The sequence below is a fragment of the Solanum verrucosum genome, unplaced genomic scaffold (assembly GCF_900185275.1).
Source record: "Solanum verrucosum unplaced genomic scaffold, falcon-dt-bn FXZP01000118.1, whole genome shotgun sequence".
NCBI lineage: Eukaryota > Viridiplantae > Streptophyta > Magnoliopsida > Solanales > Solanaceae > Solanum > Solanum verrucosum.
This window is the reverse complement of record NW_026020568.1, coordinates 1,050,295-1,062,396: the sequence shown is the minus strand read 5'-3', so window position 1 is coordinate 1,062,396 and position 12,102 is coordinate 1,050,295. Positions and strand designations below refer to the sequence as shown.

The 12,102-nt window shown below is 33.8% G+C and overlaps 1 protein-coding gene across 1 annotated transcript in view; it reads left to right on the top strand.

The window, feature by feature from the left end:
* Window positions 1–12,102, top strand: part of LOC125810577 (protein COP1 SUPPRESSOR 2) — a 184,819-nt gene that overhangs the window by 171,915 nt on the left and 802 nt on the right. Inside the window, exons 2-6 of the mRNA XM_049490051.1 lie at window positions 4,666–4,784; window positions 4,870–5,106; window positions 8,518–8,641; window positions 10,189–10,262; window positions 10,746–10,903. Of these exons, the coding sequence (XP_049346008.1) occupies window positions 4,681–4,784; window positions 4,870–5,106; window positions 8,518–8,641; window positions 10,189–10,262; window positions 10,746–10,903 (697 nt within the window). The 5' untranslated portion in view covers window positions 4,666–4,680. The remainder of the gene's footprint in view (window positions 1–4,665; window positions 4,785–4,869; window positions 5,107–8,517; window positions 8,642–10,188; window positions 10,263–10,745; window positions 10,904–12,102) is intronic.

The following is a 12,102-nucleotide window of genomic DNA, read 5'->3' as shown; positions in this document are numbered from 1 at the left end:
ATATTTATAAAAACAAATATAATTTAAGAAATTTAAATTATATATTTAAATAAAATTTAATTTAATTTAATTTTAATTACAAAATTTAAATTATGATTTTGAATTTATATCCAATCAACCCAAATAAGTACATGAATAATCTTTGAGGTTTCACCGATTTTATATAAGAATGAAATATTTAACTATATATATCTAACATCTATTAATATTGTACGTAAGTACCTTTTTTGTAAGAGAAACTTTTATGGAAGAATGGATGCCGATTGAGTTTACTGACAATTCACAATTGTACATTAGCTAGTTTTTTTTTGGTCTATGTCATATTAATGTACCATCGATCAAGGGTAGAGTACAACAAAAGAAAACACAAACTCTCGGAGAGAAGCACCATAGTAGCACTTAAAATTACCAAATTACTCTGGCAAGAAGCAAGCATGTTGACGAAGACCTGCTTCCTAGCCTATTCTATAAAGTAGTAAAGTAATGTATAAAAATATATGAAATTTCTCTAAAAATAATATATCTAGAAATACTTGTTAAAGTATTGTTGGAAAGTTTCAATGGTTTTGTTCTTTCTAATTTGCAAGTCAAGATCTATTAAACTATTGTATGTTTCTCAATATTGCGATGTGTCTTACTGATATTTTCTTGTATAAAATATAGCATAACATTTTTTAAGATTTATATTGATTCCTGTATTAATGATTTATTCAATGTAATATTATGAATGTTAGTTGAAAAAATAGTGTCTACACAAAATTATCTTTACCTTATATAAATAAAGAGATTATTTTTGATAAATCCTAAATCATATTACAGCAGATAAGAGAAGGGAATATAATAGAAAAAAAGTCATTGCAAAAATTGAAAAAAAATAATAGCTACACAATAAAATAAGGAAATCCAATAAATAATATGAAAATTAACCAAATTAAAAAAAAGTAATAGGTATTAATATAATCGAAGAATAATATAACACGAGAGTACATAGTAGTAAAAATACTGATAAGAAAATCTACACAATGCTCTACTATCTACTACTCATTTAGCATAGTCTTAACCTTCACATATTTCTAAATGAAACCATATCCTCCGTAAGTTAAAAGTGTGTTATATATTGTTTAATCATCTTTTTTCACTACTTATTCAACTTACATCTACCGCTTTTTAGATCCAACATGACCAACTTCACACATTTTATCAGTATAAATCTATTTATCTCATGTTATATGTCTGAATCATCTTTGATTCGCTCTCCTCGTGCATTTTAATTTTTATCCACCACAAAAGGTTACTCTCATCTTGTTCTCAATTTTTTTTATTCTTAATCACATCACTCTTAATTTTCCTCACTCCTCTCTCTTGCCTCTCCTCCATATCTCTCGCCCTCTCTCCTTCTCTCTCCTGCCAATAAGAAGAAATTCATTCAAATGTATTATGTATCAATTGTATTTTATCAAATATAGGTGAGAGTTCTGTATTTTATATCAACTGTATTCGAAAAACTGTATTTGTATTTTCACATCAATTGTATTTATATAATTCACATGAATACAATATGTGTTCATCCTCTCTATCAAATGTATTATGTATCAATTGTATCCAATAGAGAGGATGATTATATTCGTTATATTTCGAATACAAATGATACGGAATACAAAAATGTTATGCATTAAATAAATACATAATACAATGCAAAATACAATTCTCTCTCCGTCCTCTCTTGATCTCGCTTGCCTCTCTCATCCCTCTATCGATCTCGCTCGTCTTTCTCCTCTTAATATGTATTTATTTTGATACAAATCAATTTGCATTTGTGTTTTTTTTCTAAAATCTGCGCACACAAAAAAAATACAAAATTACAAATGCATAGCAAACCAAAATATAATTGTAAATTGTAATTAGTGAAACTGTAGCCTATGAAATTCTATTTAAGGCCTAATGTTTGCTATTTTTGAAAGTTTCCCAAATAAAAACTATGAACGTCGTAATTTGGACACAATTTTTTTCTTCAACTATTTATTTTTTAATAATATATTGTAGTAAAATTTCCCACTCCAACTTGATTGCATTTTCCGAGTTCGAAATTTTGGGTTTTCAAGTACAAAGAATTTTTCCCTCGTAAAACATTGATATATTTTTAAAGTGAAATATATATATCCCCAAATATAACCAAATTCAAGTGTCATTTTTCACCTTTTAATTTTAAATAATTTTATTCTTTTTTCAAAATTTAATTAAATCTTTATCCAAACAAGCAGATAAAATTTAATGTAATAGCTCAAATAGTAATATTTTTAACATAACGAAAATCTCGCAACAACTCTATAAATATTTTTCATTTTTCCAATAAATTATGGCATTATATTATATATAATATAGATAGAATAAAATACTTAAAAAAAATTAACAATAGGATCGCTCAAAACATTGTTAGCTTTTAATTTTGAAATTGTAAATTTGAATCAATAATTTTAACGGAAAAGGGTCAAAACTACCCTTAGACTATCCGAAATAGCTTAAATATACCCTTAAACTATATTTCGGCTAAAAAATACTCTTCCCGTCAAACTATTGGGCCACACCTACCCTTGTAGTTAACGGAAGTATCCATGTGTGTGTTAAATGTCACATGGACGCGCCAAACACACCCCACTGCCATATAGACGAATTAAATCCCTAATTTCACTCTTTCCCCCCTCATTTCATCCTTTCCCTTAGAAACAATACTTCCGGTATCGCATTCCAACGTTCCTTCTTCCGTTTCTGAGCTCCCCATTCCTTAAACAAGTGTCTATACCATCTATAAACTGCTAAAAAGATTATCAGTTCCTTCTTTCATATTTTTTCTCGCCAAATCCAATCCTGTACTATAATTCTAAATCAGTAAAACATCAATACATTTCAAATTCATGAAAACCATAAATAGTAAGGGCCACCAACTCATATACCCGTCTTCAAATCAACAAAACTCAACGATCAAGCGTAGATTATAAGGGGATTTGATCGCTCATCCACCGGAAAAGAAAAGACACAAATGGAATTGAAGAAGCGCACAACATGAAGATCTAATAGAAAAAATGAAATCTTGGGTTAGGGTACCATTAAAAATTGGGGAAAGTTCAAAAGTTTAGCTAATGTTTAATATTAGATTTTGGGAGTAGTTTTATAAAATTTATAGATAAATTTTTTGTTTGGCCATGATAGGGTTGCATTAGGGATCGGGCATTAGATGGTTTCATTTTTCACTAGTCATGGATGAACTGATGTGATATGTTTCGGTGAACACTATTAAAAAAAAATAATCAAAAATCGAATAAATTAAATGAGGGGGAAAAGAGTGAAATTAGTGATTTAAGTCGTTTATGTGGAGGTGGGGGGTGTTTTGCGTGCACATGTGGCGTCCATGTGACATTTAACACACACATGGATACTTCAGTTAACTAGAAGGGTAGGTGTGACCCAACAGTTTGACGGGAAGGGTATTTTTTAATCAAAATATAATTTAAGGGTATATTTAAGCTATTTCGGATAGTTTAAAAATAGTTTTAACCATTTTTCGTAATTTTAAAGACATAAGTTCAATCATAAAAATAAGGGAAAAGGCTTAAAAATGCCCTTAACCTATTAGAAATGGTTCAAAAATGCCCTCCTTCCACCTATTGGTTTAAAAATGCCCTTAACGTTTTCTTTAGGTTCAAAAATGCCCTTTAGCAAACAGAAATATGACATGAAATTTAACTAAACAAATGACCAATTTTCATTGGTCAACATAATTATTTTATCAAATAAAAAAATCCCACCCAAACCCGTTTTCAACTGGCACTTCATGTGTTCCTTTGTTCTTTCTTCTTCCTCTGTTCCTCTCCATCCTCTGTATTATTTCTTTAAAAAATAACAAATTTCATCCCCAAAGTAGCTAAGTTGCAGCAATTGACTTGACAAAAAAATAGTTAAATTGCAGCATGTAATAAACTGCAGCTTTTAAGCCCAAAAAAAGTAACTTTCAACCCAACAAACAACAATTAAAATGAAAATTTGAAACCTAAAAAATAACAGTTAAATGTTGATTGTAAACCCCCCAAAACAACATTTTAACACAATAAATAGCAACTAAAATGCATAGTAATATTAATCACTCATGCCGCAAGGTGAAAATTTACATACAATATTCATTCACATCCACATTGTGAAATGATCTACAATCAATCTTCAATAACTATTACCCGATTAACCTTGACTAAGAAACTGATTTTTTATACATTAAATAGGAAGAGAGAAAACACAAATTAAATAAAATGGGTAGATGAGGAAAAGGGGAATAAAGAAAGAAGAGAGACAAAAGTTGGATCAGATTAATTTGAAATGGATTTGGGTGAGGTTTTTTTATTTGATAAAATAATTGTGTTGACCAATGAAAATTAGTCATTTGTTTAATTAAATTCTATGTCATATTTCTGTTAGCTAAAGGGCATTTTTGTACCTAAAGAAAATGTTAAGGACATTTTTAAATTAATAGGTAGAAGGAGGATATTTTTGAACTATTTCCAATAGATTGAAGGCATTTTTGAACCTTTTCCCTGAAAATAATCAAAAAGGTAGATTTCTCTTTTTAATTAATTATTGACATGTATGTTCCTCAGCTGAAGTAAATTTCTTTTCCCAGTGGAAGATGCAAGCATGATGAAGCGGAGGAATTTCCGAAAGAGAAGTAGAGTAGACGACGGGGAAGACGACTCATCAACTAAGGATAACAACGGCTCCGACGATGAGCAAGAAAGGAGGTCAGTCAGTTCACTCTTCAATATAGCTTAGGGTTTTCAATTTTGTTTGGGTTTCGTTAATGAGGATTTGAGATGACCAAGGCAGGTTGGCTTTAGAGGAGGTGAAGTTTCTTCAAAAACAAAGAGAGAGGAAGCTAGGTGTCCCAGCTGTATCCTCAACTACATCACAGGTTGCAGCAGGTGGCGGCGGAAGTAATAGCAGTGCAGGTGGTTTGGTTCGCAAGGTGAATGATAAGGGTGAAGGGGATGGAGAGAATGATGAGTTGGTGTTGCAAGATACTTTTGCTCAGGAAACTGCTGTCATGGAAGAAGACCCTAACATGTAATGTCAATTGAGCTTTTTCAACCTTCATGTGTTATTCATTACCTTAGTGTTGCTGAATGCGCGTGTTCACTGGAGGATGTAGCCTCGTTGCTGCGGATTCAATTGAACCTGGTTATTTTTGACACGGATAGAAGATTTTATGTGTGAAAAGACAAAATTTCAACAAATATTAGAGTCTGAACTCGTAATTTAGGAGTATAGTGAGGTCATGACTAATAATTTTAATGGTTAAACTCATTAAGTTAAAATTCTAGATTGATATGGCACTAGGTTGATTGATAGATAGAATTACACTAGGATGATCGTTTCCTCTTTGAAGTTCTTTTTCAATCAAGTTTGCCTTCATTTAGATACAGACTTAATTGCTGTAATTATCTCTGTATCTAGATATAGACTTAATAACCGTAACTATCAATTGGTTAGTGTTTCTCATCAATTGGAATTTGTCATTTCATTTGCATATGGAGCCAAAAATGACACTACTAGGCTAGATATTAGGCAATATCTTAACACTTTGCTATTCAAATTCCTTCTTGGCATGGTACTACCGGGTGAGTTCAATATTATTAGAGGTGTAATTGAAGGTCAAGGAGGTTCCACTTTTTTTTTTTTTTTTAATCATTAGTAAATATCTGCTTGTTGACATTGAAGTTTTGCATTGCAAAGGCATATCTTTATTTGGTCTAGGGGAAGAATCTTGGCTCCTCAATTTACCTGATTGTCAAGTTGACCCTGGTTTGCCTTTTTCTTTTGAGAAAGCCTGGTTTACCTGTTTAATAAGGTTGGCCGTGGATTTCTTTCTCAAAAAAAAAAAGGTTGGCAGTGGACAAAACCTTTTTATAACATAACATTTTGGGAAAGGCAAGGCATTGTACCTTCTCCACTACGCTCATTAAATCTTGGAGGGTATGGTCACTCGTAATTCACTCAGCGATTTGTGGCAAAAGCAGCAATAGTGCAAAGCAGATACATATTCGTCATGTGCCTACCTGAGTCCAACAACTTAAAGCAACAATTAGATGTAATTCAGAATTAAGTCCTCTCATTCATCACAACTTTTCTTTTGATACAACAATAAAAAGAGATTGAATGCATGGAATGCTGATACAAAGAGGAAACACTCTCTCTAGATAAGTCGGTATTAAGGCGTTTGGCTCAACCTATGGGCTTTGCCTTAAAGTGGGAAACACTAAAAATTATTTTGAACTTGATTTAGTAGTTCTGTTATATATAAATCATTCTTGAAAGAACGTACAAATTTTTATTTTTATCACTTGCCTCTTTTCCATTAAAGCCTACGCACTATTCACACTTTGCGCTTAAAGCCTCAAAAGACATCAAACTTTATTTTTCATTAGGATCTCATGTACTGGACCCATTGAAGCTTACTGTAAATAGTTAGTTATCACAGATATGTGTCCCCTCAGATACAAGTTTTTCTGTGGTTGATTTTGCTACAATCTAATATCAGAACAAAGAAGAAATTTTCCAAGTGTGGCCTGTGGAATTGAGAAGGTTTCCCTTTCTTGCTACTGTGTTCAGAATCATTAGGAAGTTAGTATTTCTACAGAAAGTTGTGTTAATACTCGGTTTCTTGGAGATGGCTTGCAAAAACAGAAAGTTGTACCAAAACATTACTAAGTGGCAATGTGGCATACGTCCTAGATCCACTGCCCTTGACTATATCAATCCCTTTTTTTTTTTGGAAAATGGTGATGTTGTATTCTTCAGCATTAAGGAGATGCTGGGGACCTTACAAACTGAAAAAAAAATACTTAAGCGGATCCTAAGAATTCTATAAACTGTTCTGAATCCTCTAGGCCTAATTCGTTACACCAAAAAAATAAAAATAAAGATACAATACAGTTGCATTTAACTTTATGAATGGAACTGGAAATATCTTCAAAATTTCTACTGTTTCTTTCTGTCCAAACTGTCCACCATCTGCTTTGTGGAATTAAACTCCACCATGTCTTTTATCTCTTACTACCCCCTCTCCTAATCCAGCAGCTCAATATATCTGCAGTTTGTTCAGGCATGGTGCACCTAAAACCTGAACTGTTGAGGAGTATGGCCCATATTTGTGATGTGAAGCTGCATTGCAAGAATTGATGGATGGTGGTCTCCTCTGTCTTCCGACATAGTGAACACCAAGTTACTATGATCGTTCCTTTCTTCTTTAGAACTTCATGTGTCAAACATGCCCTTCTAACAACCAGCCACGTAAAACTTTTAACTTTGGTTGGTGCTGAATTTCCCCATACCTTTCTCCACAGGCTTTACTGATTGTTTCTCTGCTGGAGACTTTCCATCTTATATGCCTGGTCAGGCGTGAAGACTCGATCCTCATTATGTGTCCATCTCACAGAATCAGGCTCACTGTTGGTACCTGGGAAACCCCCAATTTCTTCCGACAGTTTGGCAACTCTCGCTCCACTTCTCAATCATTCAAAATCTTCTAAAGGTTAGGTTCCAGCCTTGTGCTGTCCAAAATTCATTAATCCATGCCTCCGGGTTGTTGCATAATAAGAACAGATCTGGATAAGAGTCCTTCAAAGGCAACTGATTAATCCAAATGTCCCTCCAGAATCTAGTTCTCTTACCATCTCCCACCTTTATGTGCAGATTGACCTCTAGTTTTGGCCACAAATTTCTTGTAGTGCATACCCCCCGCTCCATAAGTGTCAGTGCTGGCATTGCCGCACCAGTTTCCATCTTCTCCATATTTGCATTTGATCATGTCCTTCTGCAGGTGCTTGCCCCTCCTCATTATACCTCCACAACCACTTCATCAGCAGACTATTCTTCTACTTCCTCAAATCTCTAATGCCCAGGCTTCCTCTATCTCTGCTCTTCAGAGTTATTTTGACTAGGTTGTAGCCTTTAATCTCCTTGCATCCATGCCAAAGAAAATATCTTCTAAGCTTGTCCAGTTTTTGTGTTTTCTGTTTCTTTAATGTAATGTGCATCACGTGTAATGGGGGGATATTTAAAAGAGAAATAGGTTCAAGAAGAGCTTTTGAATGTTGTAACTTCCATTAGATGTTATTCATTCTAGCACCCAAGGGTGTGGCCTAGTGATCAATAAAGTGGGAGGAGAACCATGAAGTCTCATGTTCAAATTCCACCTAGGGCAAAAAACACTAGGTGATTTTTTCCCATCCGCCTAAGACTCTATGGGCAGAGTTAATCAGTACCTATGCTGGTTGGAGATAGCAGGTATCCAGTGGAATAATTGAGGTGCATCGAAGTTGGCTCGGACATCACTGTTTAGAAAAAAATTCATTCTGGACTAGTTTTTTTTAGAGGAATATGCATTCTTTTATTGTTTCTCAAATATTGATCATGCACATGTTTAGCTATATATGCTTACTGCTTTCTTCCTTCTCTGCATTAAAATTTTGGCAGGTTGAGATATGTTGAGCAAGAGTTGGCCAAAAAAAGAGGCAAGAACGTTGATGTGGCTGATCAAGTTGAAAATGAGGTGAAACGTGCAGAAGATGAACTTTACAAAATCCCAGAGCATCTTAAAGTGAGTAGTAGATTCATATTAGTTCTTGTCCCCATCAAAATTGCAAAGGAAATAGGGAAAAGAGCATATTTTCTCTTGCCTTTATGCTTTTGCCTAATATAGTTATGTTAGTGTCTAACATAACTATATTTGCTTTATATCTTTGAAAAAAGAGGCTATTTCTTGTAGGATCTAGCATCCTCACTTTTAATTTTTATTAGGTTCACTTTATCTATATTATGTCCATGTATTCATCTGGATATTTAATATTGCAGTTTTAATTTACTCATTTAGGCCTTGTATCTTCTCTGCTATATTCATGTTATCATCTGGATCCTAATAAGCTGATATTTGGTAGACCATAACCTAATTTTTCTATTTTTGATAATAGTAATGGTTTTATTGATAACTGAGAGAATCCTCATTGTCAGAGTATAACACCTTCTGTTTGCAGTCGATACTCTGGTTTTTTTATATAGAGGCAATAAATCTAAAATATGTAATTATGTGGTTCCAACTGTTCCAAGTAGATTGGGTACTAAGGATCATTTTAAAGAAGGGAAAATGACTGCACCCTCAACTTGTCCTAAGAAGTTTTATATGCACTCTTAACTTTGTGAGCTTCCTTTTTATACCCCCCTATTCTTGTTCGATGTAACTAATACCCCTAAGAGTTGATGTGTAAAAGAAAATCTTTTTACTCTCCTGTATGCGTGTGAGAAGCACAAAATGAGTTAAATAGTACAAATGGCATTTCTAATAGGAGACGTCACCCAAAAAACAAAATAAAAATGGCATTTCTAATAGGAGATTATTTAATTAAGTTTACTTATTCTTTATGGGGCCTCTTTTCTTTTAACTTGATTTTTTTTTCGTTTACTTTTTTCTCCTTCTCTTTCTCTTTCTTTTCTCTGGACATTGAAACCTCCATCAGCATGTATTGAGTTATCCAATTAGCAAGAAGTTCTTTTTGCTGTTTTCATCTTTTATATGGAAGATCTACATTAAGGGCTGCTATGGAGCGAAACCCCCCATTGTTTTTTTAGAATATAAATCAAAAGGTGAAAAGCAGCTACTGCTGATAACAAGTATGTGAATTGTTATAGCAATTCAGGAGCTAAAGGGCAGACAAATTATACATGAATTACTGTGATGTAGGAATATTACTGCTTGTTAGCATAGTTCAGCTCTGAATATAGTGCCTCCTACAGCAGTTCCTTTGGATTTGTGGTTTAGAATTATTGTTATTTAGAATTAGTTTTACATTATTAGTTTTCCAGTTGTTCTAGCACTTCACTTTTTTGATATTTTATTTCCCTTTAAGGATTCTTATTATGAAGGATTAAGAGTTTAAATTGTTTAAAATTAGGCTAAATTTCATGTTTATCCCCATAGTTCATGTTTTCCCGTGCTACTTTTCAATAAATCATCAATCAATGAAATACGCTGCAGACCAAAATTTGTTGTTGTCAGCTATGTGAATCCTCTATACTCTTTCTGCTCTTTCCGACATCTTTCCTTGTATTATTTTATTTTGTATTCATGAACTGGCCTTCTTTTTCCCTCAGGTGAAAAGGAGGAACTCAGAAGAGAGCTCTACTCAGTGGACTACTGGAATAGCTGAAATACAGCTCCCTATAGAGTATGCCTGTTTATTCTTATGGTGTAAAACATGGGTTTTATTAATACAGTTTTTGGATGCTGATCAAATGTCTATTAACCTTTATCTAAATAAATAAAGGTTGTACTTTGCTATAGGATTGAAGATCTTCCTGCTACTCTCCACAATTGTAATTAGGAACCTGTAATTTGTTGTGGCAGGTTCTGGTTTTTTTTTTTTGGAATAGAATACAAGTTGTTACCTTCTCAAATAAAATAAAATAAATAAAGGTTTGCTAGGAGATTTTTTTTTCCTTTTAAGCTGGAATTTGCACTCTACTCCCAAGATGAATCTGAAGATCTTTTTTACTCTATTTATTTGTTAACATTCGAGCATGAAATAGATCCATTCTTGCTTGTAGATTTGTACAATTTTCAGTTAATACAAAACCAATTTCGGAAATATTGAAGTTGAGCTCTGTAGCTAATTTTTTGATGTTCCTTTTCATCATTTTACTGGTCGAAGGTACAAATTGAAGAATATCGAGGAGACAGAGGCTGCTAAAAAGCTCCTACAGGAGAAGAGGCTCATGGGAAGAGCCAAAACAGAATCTAGCATACCTTCAAGTTACTCTGCAGACTATTTCCAACGTGGCAAGGATTATGCTGAAAAACTCCGGAAAGGTAGGTTGCAATTGCTTCTTGTGATTAAGCTTACAGAATTGTTTGATAATAAAAGTTCCTTTTGTGTGAAGTACAAACCTTAGATTAGACACCTTCGAATAATTTGGGAGAATATTTGTCTACACAGTTATCTTCACTTCATAGTTCCATGACTTTTTTTTTTGTTGTTGAGAAAGGTAACAATTGTGTAAATCATCAGCACAAAGGCTGTGCTGTTAGCCAATTACAGATTCCAAAAGGACTGCTATAAACATGTGCTTGTTCTTCTTACAAGGACTCTATGATGTCTAGTATGAATTCATCATCATTTACATAATTTTGTTTACACCTAAACAGAAAAAGCAGTATGCAATTCATCTTTATCCTCTGAATGTTCCTTCTATCTTCAGAGCACCCAGCATTCCTTTCCTTCCAGAATATCCACCAAATGCAAGTAGGACCAAGTTTCACAGGTTCTTCTGTCTTACATTGGCATAGTCCATCCGAGTCCATCCATGCTGGGAAATAGTTGCCAGGTTAGCAGTGACTCCACAATGCAAAAAAAGATGGCTATTATTGTCTGACTCTGCACAACATAAGTAGCACCTGGAACTCATTTCCTCATTTCTTAAAGTTTTCCTGGGTTAAGCAAGCGCCTAGCCACCAACCACACAAAACAAGCTACTTTGAAAGGAGCCTTGATTTTCTAGATCTGCTTCAAAGGCCAGTTGTTGCCCACCCGACTGTTTTCTGAGAGTAAGGAATAAGCTGACTTCACTGTGAAAACCTTACTGTTGGTCCCCTTCCTAGTTCCATGACTTCCAGTCTATGAGAATCATCAACATAGGTTGGCCCCTGTTACAGGATACCACAAATACCATCAATGTTTTCTGATTCAAGACGTGTCGTCACTCTGCGATACCCATTTCTGTTGAAATTTACCTTCATAGTACTTGAGTTGATTACACATTTGACCTGAATGCCTCTCTTAGAGCCCACATATCTCATGCTTCTGGGAGAAAAGGACATGTTTAATATATTTCATCTTCCTCATAATTTATGTCAGCCTCTCAAATCTTTGATATCAATTGACCAATAAATCCTTTTAGTATCTGATCTTCACACTATAAGCTCGTATATTGGGTTTAAATTTCTCCTTTGGACCAAGGTCAGCCTTGGAGTTGCTTGCAACTTTATAAATGCTTGTTTTTTATCCCTCA